The 24,161-nt window shown below is 40.5% G+C and overlaps 1 protein-coding gene across 1 annotated transcript in view; it reads left to right on the top strand.

Annotated features, from left to right (window-relative positions):
* Positions 1 to 23,232, top strand: part of LOC134602376 (tyrosine 3-monooxygenase-like) — a 51,834-nt gene extending 28,602 nt beyond the window's left edge. Inside the window, exons 5-12 of the mRNA XM_063447207.1 lie at positions 131 to 181; positions 3,914 to 4,059; positions 4,775 to 4,910; positions 5,172 to 5,241; positions 6,353 to 6,409; positions 12,697 to 12,792; positions 17,722 to 17,855; positions 22,958 to 23,232. Of these exons, the coding sequence (XP_063303277.1) occupies positions 131 to 181; positions 3,914 to 4,059; positions 4,775 to 4,910; positions 5,172 to 5,241; positions 6,353 to 6,409; positions 12,697 to 12,792; positions 17,722 to 17,855; positions 22,958 to 23,117 (850 nt within the window). The 3' untranslated portion in view covers positions 23,118 to 23,232. The remainder of the gene's footprint in view (positions 1 to 130; positions 182 to 3,913; positions 4,060 to 4,774; positions 4,911 to 5,171; positions 5,242 to 6,352; positions 6,410 to 12,696; positions 12,793 to 17,721; positions 17,856 to 22,957) is intronic.
* Positions 23,233 to 24,161: the final 929 nt, after the last annotated feature.

The raw sequence follows: 24,161 nt of genomic DNA, 5'->3' as shown, positions 1-24,161 counted from the left end.
AAATCCTAAAACATGGCTTTAACACACAGTGTTGTGGTTTAGCAGCTAAATCCTAACTTCAAAGAAACTGTATGTTTTATATAGCTAAGATTTATGTACAATTTCATATCCCCCAATATTGTTGTTTTAGTGGAGACGTCTTGCCAAGAATTGACTACACAGTTGAAGAAACTAACACTTGGTAAGCAAAAAAAAATAATGGAAATGTCAATTATCCCTGATTGCACAGCACTGTGGAATATGTTGACGCTTTATAAATGCCAGTAATAGTAATAACAATAATTTGTAGTGCCATTACTGGGTAATCTGTTATGGATTGATGTGCCTTCATGGCTGAGCAGAAAGATCTTAAGATCTCCCTGATGGCTCCAAGAGGATTCATCGGAGATAGTGTGGGAGCTTCAGGACCAGAAAGGAGTCCACCAGAACCTTGTCTTAGTCTGGTCCTCAAGCAGCTACCTAATGGGTAATCCAGTTTAGGCCATGGCCTACCCAGCCCTCAGTGGGTTTTTGCTTTAGTAGAATATGATGGTCTTGATTCTCTCCAGACTTGGACTGGTCCACTAGGATCTATCTTGGGTGAGTCCCATATCAGGACCGGTCAGCCTGTCCGACTTTGGTGATTGTTTCCATACAATGTTACCAGATGTGTTTGCAAATTTTGTGGAAAAAAAAATGTACGTGCACTTGCCCCCCCCCCCCCCCCCCCCCCCCCAGGTCAAACATTACCAGACCTCACTTGGGACGCAACAGGGACATTCAGTAACTAAAATGTATCATGTTATTATTTGTGGGGAGGGTACAAGTTCACATTGCTTGTTGCTGATTTTATTTGCTATTTCTAGATCCTAAACAGAGACTGAATGATAAACTAATTTGATTTAAAAAAAAAAAAAAAACAACTTCCCAGCATTGCTGACTATAAAGGGAAATGGCAGTTAATTCCTTTACTTAATATTTCCAAGAATGATTTAATATTTCATAACACAGTCATACAAGTACACAAAGGCCCTGGGGCACAATGAAAAACTGAATATTGAGTAAATAGGGATTAAGATTTTCTAGATTAAGATTAAGAGATTTTCTGTTATGAATTCTCTCTTTTATGTAACTTTTTTAGTTTATATTTTCACATGAGCAAAAAAAAAAAAAAACCCACAAAGCTTGGTTTTGCTGATACATGCTCAAATCACTAATAACAGATATAAGCATCATAAATGGTTAGTGATTGCATTATTGTATCTCCTTATTTGACATAAGCCTGTTATATAGAAGATGATAAACAATCAATCCATATTCTATCAGTTAGATTGAGAGTATCTATTGTCTAGGAGCCAGTAGGATATATATGTTGTACAGAATGAGGACAATAATAAAATGGGATTGATGGTGTGAAAGCAGTAAAATAATAAGGCACAGTGAAGTGGAGAAAGAGCTGAGGGAATGTGGAATTTTGTAGAAAGGATTGTAACGGATCACCTGGCACCCTGACTTGGTACCTCCGTTAATGGATGCTCCTAGTGCTTCCTGAGGACTCCAAGCACTCTGGCAGACACCACAATCACCGAATCCGAGAATCCTTTTAAATTCTCCCAAGCATATGAATGCTGTAGACCATTGAATAGGAACCATACGAATAGGCTTGTACTCCTAGCAGTCAACTGGAACAGCATGCAATAAATCCTTCCCCCCAATAATGAGACGACACATCACTTTGAGGGTAAAACAGGAACTCTGGACTGGCTCATCCAGCCTGGCTTTTATTTCCAACTCACACATACAGGCCACACCCAGGGGGAGGCATAAAAGCAACCAATGACATAGATGTTACCTCCCACACATCCCCTCCCCTTAGTGTGACACATAATCCCATTATGCATACAGTGTAAAATATACTTTTACACAACTTTCATAACTTTAAAACCATACATCACATTCACATAAAAATACATATCCACAATCAATCCATTCAGGGGAACAACATATTAAATGGCATGAATCCGACCAGGGGTTCAAAAGTTACTAAAAGTATCTTTTGTTCCTTTCTGGCTGGCAGAAAAACATCCCCACAATGCACCCTGGTTTCCTCCCTTCTGCCCTGGAGTTAATTGGAGAAGTAATCCAATTACCCAGGACTAAAGGCAGACTCCATTAACCACATGGTTGCAAAACGACATAAAACACTTTAAAATACATAAAGTCACATTTACACATAACACACAGACATTTCACCTATCCCCAGATAGCTGGGATCTGCACGCACAAAACTACCGAATAGCGCGCAGATCCTACTCACACAGTACAATTGCCATGGAGCTAAAGTCTTTCCCATAGTCTTTCATTATATGAATAGGCTCCATGGTATGGCTATCTGGGGTATCACATTCCCATAAAGTCTGGTCCATAGTCCAAAGGCAAGAGGCGGGCAATCAGCCCCCTCCAAGGACACGTGGCGAGGTCGGTTTCGCCACAAGGATGATAGGCTGAAATTTGAACATATTGGAGACAATATGTTCTATTCTAAAAATTGGTCTAAAGTATTTAAAATGGGGCAATCAGTTTACAGTTTTGCCCCACTTGTCAGAACATGACACTATGAGAACTATTCAACAGTACATTTGGTGTCATATAAGTATAATGGTAGAGTGTGGAATAACATTTTAATGACTTGATGTTGATAGATAATAATTTCCCATAGAAAGGGTCCCACCCCAACGTAGACACAGTTCATCAGAAGTGATTGATTCTTGAAAGTCAAAGACACTGTCCAGGGGCTAGTTATATAGACCAGCAATGAGAAACCATTCTACATCCCATAGAGAAACTATTGGTTTAACACAGGCATGACCAACATTCAGCTCTCAACACCAAAGCTTCTGGGTTAGACTAGTTTACAGGTTTTTACTTATGATAACAATATGCATAAAATATAGGTTGCACCAATATAAAGTCCAATTAGTCCACAAAGGCTGGAGTCTGTTTTTAACTGGTAACCATCCAGACTTCAAATGGTGGGAATATATGAAATTAAAGCAGAAAATAACCAGTGATGGTGCAGAGCATATGGAACTTGGTGCAGGACATACAACAATAATGTATATGGTATATTACTCACATTTGAGAGAGCTATAAGACCACATCTCCAAGTTTTACAGCATGCAGCAGTACAATCCCCACCGATTGATATGCAGATCTAGAGACTGGTCCCTCAATGTATGGTGTGATATATAAAATATAAAAATGGCAAACAATAGTGCTCACTGTAATCAATATAATAATGGTTGTAAAAGTATGAAGCTTCTACTCACATGTATTGGAGCAGTAGATCCTTCTCAGATGGTAGTGCTTGGGTGGTATAATTCCCACCAGGGATATAATGTTGTTTAGATTATTTCAAGGAGTTGTTCCTAAAGTTTCTTATTAGGTAGGTTTTTAGTGACAGGAACAGAAGAAGATAAAAAATAATAATAAAAGCAACTAAAAGCATAAAATGTGTAATAAATGGTCAACCACAGCTAGTAGTGAATGCAAGATATACTTTAATGCTTAAAAAACAAAAGTTAAAACAACACAATGTGTTTCGCCAACTGGGGGGCTTTCTCAAGTGAAGATCTACACCTGTACCTAGTTCCATACGCTCTGCACCATCACTGGTTATTTTCTGCTTTTATTTCATATACTCCCACTATTTTTCTCTATATCTTCTATTAAGGGGTTGAGGGTAACCCTTACTATAAGTGTTTGTTGCCTTCTATCATATCTATACTCAGTTGAAACTCTAGTACTTATACTATCTGTGTGTTTTTTACTTATGATATATTTGGATAACAATGCAATTTATTATGTGTTACAAACTGTATTTTATAATTATTATTTCATATTGCGCAGTTGTTAATATATGGCATTCTTATAGGAGGCAGGTTTACAAAGCCCTGCGCAGCCTGTATCCAAATTATGCATGTAAGCAATACCTAGATGCATTTCAACAGCTGGAGAACTTATGTGGGTTTTCGGAAGAGTCCATTCCCCAACTTCAGGATGTGTCACTTTTCTTAAAAGGTAAGACTCTGTAGGAAGGTTAATCACATAAATAGTAAACAGTGCTTGAAATATCAAGTCCTATGCTACTATACAGGTCTAAGCGTTACTCCTCACTTTAAGCCTGGGAGGTCCATTAGATTTTTATCAAGGGGGAATTTCAACTTGCTGAACTTTGACATGCCCATGCCTAGGGGGCCAGTGGAAATATTGAGCCCTACAGATCAGGTTTGTTGAATTTGATTAGTGTTTACAAAAATGTCATTTGACGAAAAAATATGTATATACAAAATGGCATAATCTAAATTGTATAGTTAGATTTTTAAAGTTAGGCAAGAAGTGTCTAAATCCCATACCGTGCTATAGTTACAGCTTGTTGTTTTTCAGTGAGCTGAAGTGGTCTGGGTGCCTACAGTGTTGCTTGAGGTTTGGGGGTGGTACGGGGCTAAACTCAGATCCCATTATGAATCTGGTTTACTGGTTACTGATAAAAGCAAAATGATTTGGCAAAACCACTGATATTGCCCATAATCATTTTATATCAGGCTTGGTGTGTCAATTATACTTCACCACCTCCTGATTCATGAGACATCAGGACAGTTATGATATCCTTGGCTTAGCCTGACCCCTTGCTTTGGAAGTATTAATGGGTTAAGGAACAACCAAATTGCAATTAATATGCTTACATAAAAACTCTTTGTTGTATCTGCTTCACTAACTTGATTTTCCTCTGTAGACAGAACAGGGTTTAAACTGAGACCAGCAGCGGGCTTGTTGTCTGCACGAGATTTCCTATCCTGCCTGGCATTCAGAGTATTTCCGAGTACTCAGTACATAAGGCATCATTCATCTGCCATGCATTCCCCAGAACCGTGAGTACAATGATCCAACTTTACTCCGCAAAAAAGCCACATACGACATACACATGTTTTAACATTTAATACCTAGAAAGCTGGAGATGTCTGGAGCAGTGATGACTAAAAGGATAATATTTCCCAATTTGCTCAACTACTTCTTTCTTTAGCCACTGCTGGCAGTGTGATTAGCATGTATTAGAGATTATAAATGAATATAGAATGCACATCATCACATCATCAGCATCTAATCATCCTAATGTTTTATTGTTTCTATAGTGATTGCTGCCATGAATTGCTGGGTCATATTCCAATGCTAGCCGACAAGGAATTTGCTCAGTTTTCCCAGGTAAAATATCTTTTCACTGTGCAAAACAAGGAAAGTAAATACAGTTTTTACTGCTGGATAGAAATTGGCACTATTGCCCTAACTCACTGCCCAATAATGACTGACAGCTGAGTGTTCTGAGCCTATCATCCATTGGTGGTATGAACAAGATACAACAAATACAGGGTGCGCTGAGTAGGACAATGAGAGATAATAAACAAAAATCAGAAATAATATAAAGACTCTCTTAAAGTACAGCGAAGACCTGGAGTGTATATTCTTCAGTCCTTGTTTTGAATCCTCAGTGGTAAATATGAAATACAAAAGCAAAAAAAGAGACCAATAGTGCAAAACCGTTTTAGGAAAGCTGGATCACGAACAACATAGAAGTAGAGAAATGCCAACTCACAATTTAAAGAGCTATGCTCAGCTCTAGGTAAAACAGCATACAGTGGTATTTAATACTCCCCACATGTAGGATATAACTGGACACTTGGAGGTGTATCCTCAAGACTTCTTACAGCATTCCAGATAAGTGTCAACATATAAAATACATAAAAGGGGGGAAAACCCAATGGTGCAATAACGTAGGTTAACTGCAACTACAGACAACACTGTCACTCAGCGCACCCTGTATTTGTTGTATCTTGTTCTCTCCATTCTTTGAAGGGTTTGAGGGTTACCCTTCCCCTCAGGTGTGCAGCTCTATTCTCCCCTATGATCAGTACTGTAGCTCTGTTCCTCTCCTATTTTTTTTTTCCATTGGTGGTATGAGTTGGTGTGGCTAACCTATAACTTAGCCCTTCCTCCAGGGGGAGCCGTACTGTGGGCTGCAAAGGGCCCTTCATGTCTTCAACAGTTAACAACCAAGGTCACAAATAAAAAATAATAATACTATATTTGAAATGTAATAAAAGGCGAGCAACAAGGAAAACGTCCTTCCACCAAATGACCGTATGCCTTTTGGATTTTCCTTTAACAGGCCTCATTAGTCTCCAACTAAACCATTTTTCCTTACCTCTACCAAATACTTGTCTATCATACCTGTGATACAAAATACAGAAACAGAAAGTAGAATGTTTGTAGTATGTGCGCATAAAGGAGACACTTAGTGTGAATGTTGTTCCTGCAGGATATTGGCCTAGCTTCTCTTGGTGCATCTGATGAAGATATTGAAAAACTGTCAACGGTAAGTTGCAGAAATATGTATGTTCTAGCTAAACTTGAGAAGATTGAGATTTTACCTAAATTGCTTATTTCCCAGTCCTATCCTATTATTTATGTTGTAATTGTCTAATCAAAGAAGGAAGTGAGGGTGGGCGGAGCCGAGCAGCCGAGCTGAATAGACGTGCCGAGACCCAGCTCCTGAACCAAAACGTCCTTTTATGGGAAAAAACCCATGAAACTCGGCACATCCAACTCCAGAATAGCTCCTGACAAGCGGGGGACACCCAGGCGAACAACCCAATACCACAAGCGAGCAGTTCGACCGCCGGGTGCCCCGATCCAACTATTGAGGCCTGCTGACACGCCAACATGCGGCAAACTCCCAGGGGCAGCGCGGGAGAGACGGACGCTCTCTCGCAACCCTTACACCCAGCGGATTTACCGCAGAGCTCACGTTCCCCCCCCATGGACCGGCGGGGGTCATCCCGGTCCACACCACACAGGGCCACTGGCTCCTACAAGCTCCTGCGGGCGTACACAACCCGCAACTGGTAACCAAAATTTCAGCGTTCAGGGGCCCATACTCACCCAGCCTCTACAAGTGAGACCTACAAGCGGGACTCCCCATGAGGCCAGTATAAAAGCAGCCTTTGACCACTTTTGGAAGCGACTATGGGCCACACTGGTGCAGACCCAAACAGCCAAAACGGCCTCCCGCAAGCCAATCACTCCTTCGGCGCATAGACCAGCTCCGACAAGCACCATAGAGCCACTAACCGGGACTAAGCGAGAGAGAACAGCGAAGGCTACCCCCCGACTCTTATGCCGCAGACCACACATCAGAAACTGCCTACCTGGGTCCCGACACAAGCGGAGAACCCACACGCAGGGCCCACCACTACTCAAGCAAAAGCGCCACAAATGGGGGGCCTATGCGCGGCTCTCAGCCAACAGAGTCCAGATAGACACTCAACGCGTTGCCCGCCAACAAACTAGCAAAGCTGCTACAAGCGCCCTGAGGGGCTCTGACCCTCTACTCGGAGGAAACACCCAGACACCAACTCACGGATCAGCATGGGGAGAGGTGAAGCAGGCACGTCGCCGAGAACGTATGCTCACCACACAAGGTACCCACGAAAACCCGGGGAGTTGCAGCGGAGCCCCCCTGATTCCCAGCAGTGCCGAAGTCTTACTGAGCCAGGACTGTGGAATCGGCTGAAGCCTCGGCCACAGACGCCGAGCTTACCTATTGCTCAACGGACACACAAAGCTGTCTTACATTATATTAGCTTCTCTTCTTATTGGCATTACTAACTCTCATAATCTACTAAAGTTATGTTTTACCACATGAAACCCATAGGAGTATACTCTAGTTAAACGCTTAATCTTACCTTTCACATGTACCCCATTTACAACTATTTTAGCCTGTTTTACAAAGTAACAATGGGTACCCCCTTTCCAGGGTTATGCCACACTCCTATCACTCTAAACACAACCTTTATTTGCATACGCTTGAGCAGCCTAGCACAAACACTACAGATCACTGAAGATCCAAAGCTTGTTATTATATACACACATAAAGTGCAAGATTACTCTCCACTCAAAGGTTGCACCACACTCCTATGACTTTACACTTAATGACTCTAAGCTTAACCAACATGTACATAAGCGCAGGTAGCTTAACAATACTACTACTGTTTAATACTGTTTCAAAGCATGAAGTTCCTTACATACCGTATATCTAAAATGTGCTGTTCGATCTGCCACGCATGTGACTACTGTTGAAATGCATGCATCAGCCGTCGTGGCTATGCAAGCTTGTATGTTATCTTGTGCACAAGAAAAAAAAAGAATTAAAAAAAAAAAAGAAGGAAGTGAAAGTTTACTCTGCAGTTATAGGACTATGCTGACATGAAATCCTTCACCTTGGCGCTCTTGTATACCCAGTTGCCAGAGGATGCATTCATACCGCACAATCATGAATACACATTTGGCATTATTGCATATTAAATTATGCCTTTATTAAAGTTCCTGAAGTTCACAGCACAGAGGCATTGAGAGTCGCCAGGCTGTCGCACACACAGTCACCCTGTCACATCCCTTCCACACACACAGTCACCATTTCACCGCACCCCCCTTCACCTACACAAAATTATCCCCCCACACACAGTCACTCTGTCACATCACCACCCTCTCCCCCTGCTCACAACATGTCACATTACTCATACCCCCTCACACACACTAAGATACCTGTCACAGCACCGCCCCACACTAACCCCTCATACAAAGTCACCCTGTTACAGTCAATTGCCATGTCAACCCAAACACTATCCCCTCACACACAGTCACCATATCACAGTCAAGCCACACACTAACCCTTCACACACAGACACCATGTCACCTTCACTCTGTCACAACCACCCTGCCACAGTAACCTTCATAAGCACACAGGCAACCTTAGGCACAGGCACCACCCCTTAGACAGTAACCTTATACATAATCATCCCTCACACATAGGGCCCGACTGAAAATTTCCCGTTGGGCCACGACATTTGGGGCCGCGTTGCACTCTCACAGCTTCCCTCAGTGTCTAAGGGAATTAACATAGGCAGAGATTAAGTAGAGGCCAGTCTCGAGGGTGAATGCGGCTGTGGCATACACAGAGGGTGCCAGCCGATGGTCGCGTTTAATAGTTACATTGTGGCCGGTGGCCGCATCTTGTGTGGTGGATTGTAGTGTCAGCAGGCCGGATGGCTGCCTTGCTGGTCCGCCGATAAACTCAGTACTAATGACAGCAGTGCAGCTCAGGGGTACTGATAGAGAACAGCAATATGTCTATATGCAATATGTCTATATCATGTTCCCTTACAGTTCCCACAATTCCCAGCACAGCCGCATCATGGAGTAGTGACTACTCTTTGATGTGACTGTGCTGGGAACTGTGGGAGCCAAAAAGGAACATGATATAAAGAGAGAGCACATTGCTGCCCTCACAGGGCTTACAACTCCTCTAAATTGGAGGAACTCCAGATCATCAGGCAGAGACAGCCACAACAAGAATGCCCAGTGCTCACACCGTAGCCAACAGTTAAAATGTGACACGGGGGCCTGTATCCACTCCCCTGAGGCCCTCATCTTACTCTCATACAAGAGAAGCCTAGGGCAGAGATTTTGAGGTGCAGCAGGCAGCACGCAAGGAAGAAGAATCAAAGGGACAGCAGCAAAAGGAACTTGGAATCAGTCAGAAAGTAAACAACAGTGAGTAACCTATTTTTGTTTTAATTATTTTTCATCACACTAAATAGGCACACTCAAACACACAGATACACAAACACAGTTGCATTTATAGACACTTACATAAGTACACTCAGGACATAATAATTTAATAATTTGCTATTCTCCTATGTGACAATGCCCTAAAAACGTATTTCACCTATATTAAGCCCTTAACCACTACTTGATGGTCTATGCCAGCATGCAGTGCACGTCTTTAATGCCCCTTGACAGCAAAAACCATCATGCAGTAAAGGTGCCAGAAGGGAATAAATCCCTGATGGTATTATGGAACCCCAGGTATCTTTAAATACATGAGGAAGCCCTTGGCCAGCTGGGTTGAGTGCTGCACGTTTAAACCCCTTTAAACTCATTGAAATTCCACGGCTCAGTGATCTCTCTCATTCGGGGTATTGCTGACAATGCCTCTTGCCTGCATTATTAAGAAAAGAGAACCCCTGGGATCCCTCTTTCAGTTGCAGCCACAGTTAGTGGTACAAGACTTACTATGAGCCACTGTCAAAGTGTCACGTATTCATCCGCACATAAAAATGTGGTTAATGGCATTTACTGTCCTGACAGGAAAAGTTGTGCTGAGCAGCAATCATGCACATGGAAACCTGGTAATTACTTTTGGGGTCAAAGGCCGGTCATGGCCAAACAAATCCACAGGAGGGTTTGTGCTGAGCAGCAATCATGCACAGAAAAACCTGGTAATTGCCTTTGGGGTCAAAGGCCGGTTACGGCCAATCGGATCCACAGGAGGTTTATTTAAACCCAATTCTCCTCTTGCTCATTACCCTGTCGTGGTTTCATGCGTATGGTTATCCGAGAGTGCGTTCCTGATCTTTATTTTCTGGCATTTGACTTTGTCTTCGTTTTGACTTCCCTGAATTCTGGTATCTTTGACTTTTGCCTTTCTCTCATCGTTGTCTGATTCTGTGTTCCTGACTTCGGCAAGTATTTTGACTATTCTTGTTAAGTCCGGCCATTTTAAGGTCAAGTTATACATTATCCATAGTCCTAGGTATGAAACAGTACTGCGTGCTGGATCGACTTGTAATCCTGACACAAATTTAGCACATCACATTTAAATTAACTTTAAACATGTTTTTGCCTGAAAAGATCCTGGTGAGGTCCCCTGCTTGCCCCCTGCTCTTGGATCATTGCTAGGCTTTTTCCAGCTACCCACCACCAATCTCTGTGTAAATTAGCTGCTTTTAACGTGACTGGTTTCTTTCACTTTGGTGTAATATTTTTCAATTCTACATTATCTTTTCCATCTCTATATCTGCACACTATGTTGGTGCAACGCATTATTGGGCTGGAATATACATTTTTTTCCAGGGCTGCTTTTAATTCCCAGTCCAGCCCTGCTCACACACAACACATTCTCACTGTAAACACAATGCATACGGCAACACCACAAGCAGGTGTGTGTGTGTGTGTGTGTGTGTATCAAATATATATATGTGCATGTATCAAAGTGTATATATGCATACGTGTATCAGTTTGTGTATGTATCTTTGCGTGTGTGTATCCAAAGTGGCAAAATGGCTGCAATGTGAGGATGATATGGTATGGGTAATGTGATGGTAATGTGTCACTATATGCAATATAATCAGGTGGATATATATGAGAACATGTGCATATTGGACAATGTATAGATGAGAGCATTATAGTCTATGTGAGGAAAAAAGTCTACGTACATATCAAGAAATATTATTTATTTATAACTATCTTTTCCTATCTGTAACCTCATTAATTAGTAAGTGAAGTTTTTCTGTCCAAACAAAATTTCCATTTTTGTTTCCAATACATAGTGCGCTATCTATGCATACTAACACAAAAAAATACATTTAGTCCATAAGTCCATCCTTGCAAGCACGCTGTCTTGGCGTCATACTTAATTCTGACCTCACCTTTGAGCCTCACATCCAGTATATTGCCAAATCTTGTAGATTTCATCTTAAAAACATAGCCCGCATCCGCCCCTTTCTCACGCAAGATGCTACCAAGGAGCTTGTCCGTGCTCTAGTAATTTCCTGCATGGATTATTGTAACCCTCTCCCAATTTTTCTTCCCAAAAGCCGTATTGCCCCTCTACAGTCTGTAATGAATGCTGCCGCCAGACTGATTTTCCTCTCTAGTCGGTCCTCTCACACCTCACCCCTCTGTCAGTCCTTACATTAACTTCTTGTATCCAATAGCAGTCAATTCAAAGTGCTAACCTATGCCTATAAAGCACTGACCAATTCTAGCTCCTCTTAGATCTCTTCACAGATCCATAGGTATGCCCGTTCGCGGTCTCTCTGCTCTGCCCGACCTTATCCTGTCCGCTGCTCGCACCCGTACGGCCAACTCGGGTTTGCAGGACTTCTCGCAGTCGGCTCCCTTCCTATGGAATAGCCTGCCTACCGCCATCAGACTCTTCCCTAGTCTTCAATCAGTTAAGAAGTGCCTTAAAACCCATCTCTTTAGGAAAGCTTATGGCCTCCCAGACTAACCTCTACCTCACTTACCTGTCCCTTACTCTCTCCTAAAAGGCTACTCTCTCCACCTGCTCTGCTTCACTCCCACCTTATTTGATTGCTATTTCCTGTCCTAATGTGTTTCATACCCCACCTCCTATAGACTGTAAGCTCGTTTGAGCAGGGTCCTCTTCAACCTATCGTTCCTGTACGTTTTCTTGTAACTGTTCTATTTATAGTTAAATCCCCCCTCTCATAATATTGTAAAGCGCTACGGAATCTGTTGGCGCTATATAAATGGCAATAATAATAATAATTTAAACATTTCTTTCTAGGACACCCAAAATACTCTGGGTGAGTTTTGGTTGTTAGTTTTTATTCAAACTGCTTTGCAGTAAAGGGGTTAAATACACAAATAAATAATATTAAAAAAAAATAATAATAATTAAAGGGACATTATTTATCAATATATTACACATTATCCCATATTTATTCTTTATTTGTAAACAAGTATTGACTATATACAGCATGCCTCAATAAAATTGTCTGTATTCTATTTATGTAGCTATACTGGTTCACTATTGAATTTGGACTCTGCAAGCAGAATGGATCTATTAAAGCCTATGGAGCTGGTCTTCTGTCCTCTTATGGAGAACTCGTGGTAAGAATGAGCATTTTGTTAACTGCCAACCTAGCCTAGCAATAAATAGATATTTGTCTAAATTATAAAGTGTCTGTAAATATTATATTTGCAATCCTGAAAAATGTTTCCTGCTAATTAGTGATGCATTCTATTTTTTTAATGCGGTTCCCAATGAATACAAATATTTGTTTCATTGTTAGTGCATTGTTGAGTGAGTTATTTACTAAACCTTACATTTTCTAGAATTCCCATGGAGTTGCAAATTTAAAGTCAGATTAGCTGAGCAGTAAAACTTGCTCTTAAAAAGGAACACCTTCATCAACATTCTTAAAAACTTAATAGAATCCCTGTTTCTGCAGTAGCGGCTCTTGGAATAACTGGCAGTAGACATGTGCAATTTAAATTCGGACGAATTTTGGCAACTCGGACATTCGGATGCTTCTGAATGTCCGAATTGCCGAATTTCGGAATAACCGAACCATACAGCTGAAGTGCTGAAGTCCCAAATTGTTGAGGTGCCGAACCGAACCAAATTGTCGAAGTTCCGAATTTCGGAAGTGCAGAAATGCTTTGGATTTTTGAAAAGTGGGAAAATAGGAGAGGCAGGGAAAATTAAGGAAATGATGACAGGAATCTAATCCTAACACTACTCCTACCCGTACCCCTACCCCTACTAGGGTTAGGGTTAGTGGCAGGGGTTAGGGGTAGGGTTAGTGTTAGGGGTAGGGTTAGTGGTATGGTTATGTGTTAGGAGTAGAGTTAGTATTAGAGTTAGTGGTAGGGTTAGGGAATTGCCGAAGTCCAAAATCCCTGAAATGGCGAATTGCCGAATTTCGGAAGTGCTGAACCGAACCGAATTGCCGAAGTCCCGATGTGCCAAATTTCCAAAATGCCGAATTGCTGGAGTCCCGGATTTCGGAAGTGCTGAACCGGACCGAATTTTTTCCCCATGCATATCCCTAACTGGCAGTACTAGTTTGAGAGCCTATGGAGTCTGGCTGGCCTCTTTTGTGGGGGGAGGTACTTAAGGGATGGCTTGGGAGGCGCTGGTGGTGGAGATGATGGCATGGCAGGCTTCTTTAGTCTTTTTTTTATGGGTCCAGCTTGTAGGTCTGTTCTGTTTTGTTTTATTATACTTTAGAATAGTATGTTACATATTACTATGTGTTATGTCATTGCATTGTCTAGGCAGACAATGTAATAGGGCAGCAGGAAATGCTAGTAGAATGCTTGGTTGTATAGGAGAGAGAGGGAAGTGCTCATGCCATTGTACAGAACACTGGTGAGACCTCACTTGGAGTATTGTACGCAGTACTGGAAACCGTATCTCCAGAAGGATATTGATACTTTAGAGAGAGTTCAGAGAAGGGCTACTAAACTTGTTCATGGATTGCAGGATAAAACTTACCAGGAACGGTTAAAGGATCTTAACATGTATAGCTTGGAGGAAAGACGAGACGGGGGGATATGATAGAAACATTTAAATACATAAAGGGAATCAACACAGTAAAGGAGGAGACTATTTTTAAAAGAAGAAAAACTACCACAACAAGAGAACATAGTCTTAAATTAGAGGGGCAAAGGTTTAAAAATAATATCAGGAAGTATTACTTTACTGAGAGGGTAGTGGATGCATGGAATAGCTTTCCAGCTGAAGTGGTAGTTGTTAACACAGTGAGGGAGTTTAAGCATGCATGGGATAGGCATAATGCTATCCTAACTATGTGATAAGGCCAGGGACGAATTAAAGTATTTAGAAAACTGGGCAGACTAGATGGGCCGAATGGTTCTTATCTGACGTCACATTCTATGTTTCTATGTTTCATAGCTGAAGGTCCTGTTGGTTTCATTACTCTGTTGATTGTTTCTTGGGCAGATTGCATTTACGACCTGATCACTCTTTATTATTTGAGGAACTGTTGCACTAAATAGCCTTACATCAGTTTCTTGGCTTCCCTGCATCACTGAATCTCGGTCAGCGGATACTGGCTATTGCAAGCACTCTGTGGCACTTGTGAGGTTGAGTGCATTGAATGTCATTTTAAAAAAAAAGTTTTTTTCTTTTTTTTTCTTTTAAAAAAAAAAAGCTCCATACAATCTTTATGTTGTTATATTCCATCTCATTGTGTATATTGAAATTCTTGAAACAACTCTCACTCCTCCTTTCTGACAAACTTGATAAAGACTTGATAAAGTTGGGAAAAACGAAACACATAGATGGTGGCAGCCGAGCTTGAGGTTTGAAATAGTAGGTGACACTTAGATTTAAGCATAGACCCGCTTTTCTGTTATATATCAGAATTTTCATAACCTTAAGGAGTGAATAAACTATATGGATTTCATATTTTTGGCTGTTCCTGCCCCTGCTTATATTTCAACAATCTTGCATCTTCAGTCGGATTGTCAGTTATCTGTCCCAGTGCACATTATTTTTAAACTGACCATTCCTTTTCAAAATTGTGGCTTCTTCCTGAATTCTGAAAGGAAATAGTCAGATGTCAAAACGAGAAAACTGGGTCATACTACTGACCACACGATCAAAGGTGCATAAAGATGACATCCAGAAAGGGGGAGTGGAAAGAAAAGGCAATACTTTTTTATTTTATTTCACGATACAAATCAAACTTAAAGAAAAGAAAACTAGATGACATATCAAAACATGAAAATTATATTACGGGGGGTGGGGGCGGGGGGTTTGGACGCCATACTGGTTGGTCGCACACTGCTTGAGCTCCGATCTAGTTCTTATAAGTCGAATTTTAGGGGGAAATACCATGTTTTCTACGCACCCGTCCTAACACCCTTGCTTGGTACCCCTCAGGCGGCTCTGGAGCAAATTCCGGGTCTCTAAATTCTGCAAGATGGCAACTGCAGCCTCCAGCAACTTGAGGGAGAAGTGGCAGATCTTTCCGCGTGAGGTGGCCCAGGCTTCCCTCTTTGTGACAACCGGAGCCCCGTACTCTCCCCCCCCCCCACCTCTGGACGGGCAGGGGTTATGCCGGTCGCCACTCGGCCCTGCTTACTTACCATTGGGTGACACCTGAGTGTCTCTGATATCAAACGCTCCCGCGTGGCCTATCCAAAATGGCCATTGCCGCTGTTGCCGTGAAGCATGCAATGAAAGCTCCGGCGCTGAGTTTAACCCCTTAAGGACCAAACTTCTGGAATAAAAGGGAATCATGACATGTCACACATGTCATGTGTCCTTAAGGGGTTAAAGGACAGACTCTCTTAGGTGTTTGATGCCGTTTATCAAAGGTTCTGGAGTAACCTGAGCAAACGCAGTCAGCAACCCACACAGATGGTCCCCAGGGCTCAGCCTGAACATGGAGTCCCAGCTATATGCTATATGCACAACAAAAATAAAGAATATCAAAAAAATTAAATGATATTATGAAACTTTTTTTTAATATATATATACATTTTTTAAATTCTTTATTTTGCAGTGAAATAAAATACAAGCTAACTCGCCATGCCACAACAGCTGTAGCAGGTTTTCAGACGACATAGGTTGACATTGAGTGGCATGAAAGCAAAACCGCACATTTTTTAATGATATATTAACAAAAAAACTATTATACGTTTTTAAATAAGATAAGAAGTACAGACTTAACCCGGGCCTGCTGCCTCTGGAGAAGTTATCTAGGGAGCTTACGAAAGGTAGAAAGGGGCAGCTAAGGCCCCTGGCCTCTTGATACCGTAGGGAGGCTAATGGTGTATGCACCTATGTCATAGGATAATAGACTGACACCCACAACTCCAAGGTAACCTGTGGGTCATAATTACAGAAAATGGGGGGGAGGGGGCGGGAATTACAAGGACGGGAAACAAATCCCCGATGCCAGCTGATGGTGGTAGGTCGAGACTCAGCTTTATTGGAGTACTTCTGGGCACCCGCTTAAGAAAAAGCCAAAGCAGAACAACAAAGCATAACGTAAACAATTAAAACAATATGGCAAAGAGGTTGCAGACAGTGCTACAAGTAAGCTTGGTATATTCAAGGTATCTCCGTGCAAGCAGGATCGCTCCTTTGGGCAACCGGTATTAATGGGCAAAACTTCTATAGTGTCCCTTTAAATCTTAGAGAGCAAAGGGAGTGGACATGTGATCACACTGCTAGAAATGAACCTACAACTCCCCCCCCCCCCCCCAAAAGAAGATTGTTATTATCAGGACTATAGGGTCCCCCTTAAAATTACATTTTTTAAATTAATAGTGTAATGTGAATTTTACAAGTTTATAAAATTGTCCCAGTTCATTTAAAATAAAGTTATTTTATTTCTTGTACTAAAAAGAAGTTTCATATAAATATTTGTGAGTGCCAAATATCAGTTCGAAATACATCTACATTGATATTTTTTTTCCCACTTTCACAAGGCAAACCATAGATGTTTAATGTTATTGTTAAAAAAAAGACTCAGTTCCATCAGGATGAATTTTTCACAAATCTGTTTCATGCTGTTGATCCAGAAGGTGTGAGTAACCAGTTTAATCCAATCATAAGTCATACATGTCATATCTATGAGAAGGTGTTCTACTGCTGCCACCCAGTGGTCAGTTTTAGTAATAGTTGCAATTAAATAAACATTTGTACAGTATATTTGGCACTGACCGCATCTAATATAAATAATTTTTTTCATTACTCAAAATTAAGAAGTAAAATAATGTGCTTAAAGCAAAACCGCTCTAATTGACTTTCATCAACAATTGCTGTGTTAATTGGGGAAGACAGAGGATTCACAATGTTTGTGACTCAGGTAAAACTGCAATTTTTATTAATCTTTTACCTGCAGCACTTTGATCATATTCCGGATCCATACATATGAATTTTTAACTATTAAAATCACCTAGGTAGAACATATAAAAACAATAGAAAAAATACTTATCTTCATTAGAGAATTAAACGTTATATTATTGCATTTTATCTATATTTTTTTATTTTACCAGTATGCATTGTCCAACAAGCCAGAGATCAGACCTTTTGATCCTGAAATTACTGCAATCCAGCCCTATCAGGATACATCGTTTCAGCCAGTGTACTTTGTAACTGAAAGTTTTGAGGATTCCAAAGCTAAACTCAGGTGAGTGAAACTTCGCGAAATGCATGGTTATTATGTCCAGATTTAAAAAAAAAAAATTTAGAGACAAAATTATATCCACAGTCATTTCATATATTATTGTATTGTGACTTTGTGCTTAAAGTCTCACCGATTTAGCTAGACACACACAGTTAGTACATATAGCTTAAGGGGACACCATAGTCACCAGAACAACTACAGTTTATTGAATTTGTTCTGGTGAGTAGAATCATTACCTTCAGGCTTTTTGCTGTAAACACTGTCTTTTAAGAGAAAATGCAGTGTTTACATTACAGCCTAGTGATTACTTCACTGACCACTCCTTAGATGGCTGTTAGAGATCCGTCCTGGGTCATGGCTGCCTAAAATGCATCCAAACATTCAGTGTCTCCTCCCTCTGCATGCAGACACTGAACTTTCCTCATAGAGATGCATAGATTTTATTCATATCTATGAGGAGATGCTGATTGGCCAGGACTGTGTTTGAATTGTGCTGGCTCTGCCCCGATCTTCCTCTTTGTGAGTCTCAGCCAATCCTATGGGGAAGCATTGTGATTGGATCAGGCTACCACTTCTGTTAATTTTAGCCGGCAGTGGGCAGGTCTAAAGGAAACAGGGACACGCAAGCAGCTTCAGACTTGAATACAAGTAAGATTTACTATATTTAGGGAGGCATAAGGGGACATGTTTGTGTTCCTGACCATATAGTGCTCCTTTAAAATAAATCAAACATTTCTTATATTCCTAATATGCTACTTTATATGAGTATGCTGTTTGTTCATTCTTCGTAGGCTATGTGAACACTTGGGTATATATTAATGCCCCACTGCCTCTGTGTTTGTTCCCTAAGATGAGAGAAGGAACAAGCTCAGGGGTTTCAGCTGTATACCCTTGGTTTAACTTGTACCAATATTGCTAAAGTTTAAGAAAAAGTAATCGCGCGTTAGGAACTAAACATGTACCACAGAAGCATAGAGAACAAGTTACATAATGATCCTGTTTAATCGTTGATCCTCACAGAAATAAACACAAACTGCAATGTCTTCTTCACTGAATTGTGTCCGATTGTATTGTGCCACAACAGAGAGCAGACAACGTTTTGATCCTCTCCTGGGTCTTTGTCAAGTTTAAGACAACCCTTTTATGTGTCAAGAGTGATGCCAAAATGCTGACAGGTTGTTTCCTTAATCCGCATTCTTAAAATATATGTTCCTGTTAAAAAAAAAAGAAATACATAATAAAATTCTATAGAGCAGGATAAGCCTAGGCAGCAGCCTATGGCCCGGGGTTAGACATTAGAATTTCCTTGGTCCCATTATCCATCCCTATGTGAAAATGGATGGGGGCAAACTGGTAACCCACCTAGAACCCAGTGGGATCTTTAATCCTTCTCTGTCAATCTCTGCTTATTTAGTTTTGATATACACCAAATACAAGCCCGGGACATGTTGCAGATTATTGGTATTTTAGTGACATTTACGGGGAAATCCAAAGAACAAATTAATAACAGGCATCTATGAATAATGCAATAAAGGCTGTCATTTATTGAGTCAAAATAGACAGGAAAATAAAAGGAGCTGGTGTAGGGGGGATAAAGACCCAATGCCACTTGTGGGATAAAAGAACCAAAAATTTTAAAATGTATATGTTACGTAGTTACATAGCTGAAAAGAGACATGCATCCATCTAGTTCAGCCTTTCTCGCATCTGTTTTTGCTGTTGATCGAAAAGAAGGCAAAAAACCTAGTCTGAAGTATTTCCAATTTTGCAAGAAACTAGGAAAAAATCCTTTTTGACCCCAGAATGGAGGTCAGATCTCTTATTTGATCAAGATGCTATTATCCCACTAATTAGAAATTATATCCCTGAATACTATGTTTTTGCAAGTATTTATCCAATTGCGATTTAATCATCTGTATGGACTCTGATAAAACTACCTCTCCAGGCAGAGAATTCCACATGCTTTTTGTTCTTACTGTAAAAAAAAAACCTTTCCTTTGACAATATCCCGAGGGAGAATATTGTCACAAAGCTGAATCAAGAACACATTCCCAATTAACGCCTTTAGGTCACATAGAGATGAGAGTAAAGATCCAAACGTGTTCTCTTTTTTGTAATAAATAAATAAATAAAATGATCACCACCTTTTCTCAATGGAGATAGAATGGCCACAAGTGAAAATTTAATTTCTAGGGATTTTATTTAATATAACCTATAGTTGAGTTATTAAAGAGTAGCCTGTCCCATATCCATGATATGTGAGACAGTCTGGACACATAATGTTGTGTGTACCAGTTCCAGGAAGGGTCATGTCTGCATACAGCACTATGGAAGAAAATACCTAGATGGTACAGTGCTTGTACGGTGTTTTGTAAGATGACCAAGCACATGCCTGGTACATCACCGGAAAATAACAGAAGTGCTGCAGAGGCCAGTGTGTATAGAGCTAGATTAAGATTGTCCAGGGCTCTATAAGCGCGGACAATCTACACTGATAACTCTAAGTCATCAGAGTAGCATTGCAAGGACCCTAAAGGGGTCCATATTGTGCATCTATGAAACTGTGATGTTGGTAAAGGATTGTCAGATAATCTGTATGTAAGGCTATCGCACAATTTTAGGGCTGGGGTGCTGGTCACCCTTTGGTGGGTATGGCCACTCTTTAACAGGGACTGTGCACCTCCCAAAATAGATCTTGGGGGAAAGATGAACATATGAAAAGCCAAGGGACAGGAGATAGCATGGCTAATCCATCTGCTGTGTCTGCCCATTCCCAATCACAGGGTAACATTGCTAAATACAGGGGTGAATAATGTCTCAGTGCAGTGGTACTCTGATATTGGAATGCTTTGGTTCGCCTTTACTCCCTCTACTCTAATAATTACCTGTCTTGATCTTATCTCTATCCCCTCTTCCATCTCCATCTAGCATTCCGTTCTGTCTAATATCACTCCCTATTGCAGCATTTCTTCCTTTTCGTGCTTTTCCTCATTATTCTTCCCATTTCCCACTATTTCCTCAAACAATAAAATGTTAAACTGTTGTCACGACACCAGTCACATTGTTATTCACACCTGTGTTTCAGGAAGCTGCTGCCTCTATCCTGGTGTAGCAGGTTCTGAAGCAGTAAAAGGTCTGTATTCCTACTGCCTGTCACTGCTCCATCCTGCCAGTGGGATTTAATATGGCACATTCCCACCACCCAGGGCAAGCTCTGTATACATGAATGAATTCCACACGCAGGACGGAGCAGTGACAGGCAGCTGAAACACAAGTCTGTCACTGCTGTGACATCTCTGTCTCCAACAGTAGGGGATTAGTGTATGATGGAAGGCTTCCTGGAACATGGCTGATATACAGCTACCTACAAAGTCATAAAAATTTAAAATATATAAATAAATATGACCTTAAATTCCCTTAGCTGCTTGGGTGATGGGGTATCTAACCTTATTCTAGATCTGCCTTTGGCTCAGTCTTAAATTGAACCCCTATCGACCCCGACATTTACATTTGTTAAAATGTAAAGCTGAATACTATCTAGGCCCATTCTCACTCAGATCACACACAAAGAAAAATCATGTTGCATACATTATTTAAAGGACACTTTAGTGTTAAAATTACAATATAGTGCCTGTGCCCCGCTCCCCCCCCCCCTTTCACCCCCCTCACCTCCCTAAATATAGTAAAATCTTACTTATTATGCTTACTCACTTATTCAAGCCTGCAGCTGCTGGCTCTGCCCCTATTTTCCTCTGACCTGCCTCTTGTCTGCTGACATCATCAGAAGTGGTGGTTTGAGCCAATTAATGTACTTACCCATAGGATTGACTGAGACTGTAAAGGAAGCAGATTAGGGGCAGAGCCAGCACAAGTCAAACACAGCCTTGGCCAATCAGCATCTCCTCATGATTAATTGAATCAATGCATCTCTATGAGGAAAGAGAGTGAAGACACTGAATGGCAGTGCTGCTCACTGTGCAGCACTGCCCCAGGAAGCACCTCTAGCAGCCATATGAGTAGTGGCCAGTGGAGGTATCACTAGGCTGTAATGTAAACACTGCATTATCTCAGAAAAGACAGTGTTTACTGCAAAAAGCCTGAAGGGAATGATTATACTCACCAGAACAAATACAATAAGCTGTATTTGTTCTGGTGACTATAGAGCCCCTTTAACCCCTTAAGGACACATGACATGTGTGACACGTCATGATTCCCTTTTATTCCAGAAGTTTGGTCCTTAAGGGGTTAATGAAGCAGTTTTGCTGTATAGCTCATGCCCCTGAAGTCTCACTGCTCAAATCTCTTCCATATAAGACTTAAATCACTTTGTTTATACAACCCTATCCACACCTCCCTGCATATGACCTATACAGCTTATCTAAACACTTCATGCAAAGAGAGATGTTTAAATGTCCAGTCTGTTTAGTTTAGAATTTCTTATCTTCTGCTTTGTTAATAACCTTCTAGAGCCTTCAGGAGCCCCTATATGTCAATAAACTTCAATTTACAGAGCAGGATATAAAAACCTCTTAAATAAACATACTGTGCTGATTAAAATTAAACAATTTTGTATATTGGCTGAGTGAGTTTACAGTCAAGGAAGATGTGACTAGGGCTGTATCAACAGAAAAAAATAAGATAACTCAGAAATGACAGCGAATTGAGCAGTGAGACTGCAAGAGGATGGATCTATACACCAAAACCACTTCGTTAATCTAAATTTGTTGGTGCTTAGAATTTCTCTTTTAAAAAAAATTTGATCCTGGCGTTCTGGCAAGACCTTTCAAGATATTTTGAAAGTGCATAATTTTCACCTTCACTTCTTCCTTATGTTTTATTTATAGAAGAAAGTATAATTATTGACTAAGTTAGTTGTGGGTGAGTAGCACCAATAGTTTTTGCCAGGTCACCACCATTCTTTAAAGTGCAGCGATTAGTCCAATCCATTCCTAACTACTATAAATAGTGTTTTGTAAACAAATTCTAATGTAACAGGAACCAATTTGAAAACGCACAATTGCTGCATTTTATAAAAGATTTTGACTGGACAAATTATACCAATACTGGAATTAAGAATTCTTACATTTTCTTTTTTCCCTCTACAGAGAATATGCTATGAAGATGAAGAAACCATTCTCCCTTCATTATGACCCTTTTACCAGCAGTATTCAAGTTCTCGATTCTCTCCAAAAAGTTAAGAATATTCTTAGTCAAATAAACGATGATCTGAGAAGCCTTCATTCTGCACTTGACAGAGTTTGCTAAAGTTCTACGGTCCAGATGTTCAATCTAGAAATCTTGTGTTTGGGCAAAAATAATACACATATTATGTTTTTGTAATTTATCTTGAAAATTTGGTGTATTAAGCTTAATTTGTCACACAACCCATATTTTAAGATTGCAAATTATTAAGTAACATGTTCATTGCGATGAGTAAATGTGGGGAGGGGGTGGTGGTGGGGGGGGGAGAGGGGGTGGACACAGTGGCATCTTAGAAAAAGGCATATAAGATATGTACATTATCTTTTTTTATATGTACACTCACAAAAGTCCTGCATAATGTCAAAGTGTGCATTGAAGGGTGCAAAAATTGCCTGGTTTGTCCAGTCTCGTCAAAATGTGTTATTGAAAGTTGAGAAACTGTCCCTGTCACTATCAGCATACCGTATATTATTTTTAATTTAATAATTACACCAGGCCGAATGTAGAATTAATTTAATGCAATAAGTAGTTACACTGATCTTCATTGGGTAGGATATGATTTCTATACAGCGCTTGGCCGACCTTTTCATGTTAAGCTCAAAGCATGATGACAGCATATATGTTGATACAAAACATGGCAACCCCTGCAATTTTGCTTTCTTGATTATATCTCCCAAAAAGCAACAAACAAATTGCAAGAATATAAAAATTAAACCTGCTCCCCCAGATGTGGCAGCTCCTAGAATTCTTGAACTTCCATATTCTGGTATAAAAGCGGCTGTGCCATGGCAAACCATCTAGAGGTCAATTTGGCACTACCAGTATACTTCGTATAATAATTCTGAGTATGTCAAGTAACAGACTCTGCTCTGGACAGCCAAATAGAATACTATTTATGAAGTATGCAAGAACAACTGAAAAACTGCAAAATACTTAATTTAACCTTAGATAAAGAAACCCAAAGATTTGTAAAAGGCAATAACTGATATGGGCACCTCATAGGAGGTATAATACATTTAGACATTGTTTATAAGGAGAACAGAAATACTATACTTGGATTTTTAAAATCACTGAAATTACATTCTGGAGATAATGTGTGATAATAAG

Source organism: Pelobates fuscus, chromosome 3 (genome assembly GCF_036172605.1).
Source record: "Pelobates fuscus isolate aPelFus1 chromosome 3, aPelFus1.pri, whole genome shotgun sequence".
Classification (NCBI taxonomy): Eukaryota; Metazoa; Chordata; class Amphibia; order Anura; family Pelobatidae; genus Pelobates; species Pelobates fuscus.
Note: the sequence above shows the minus strand (reverse complement) of the source record. Positions and strands in the feature narration are given on the sequence as shown.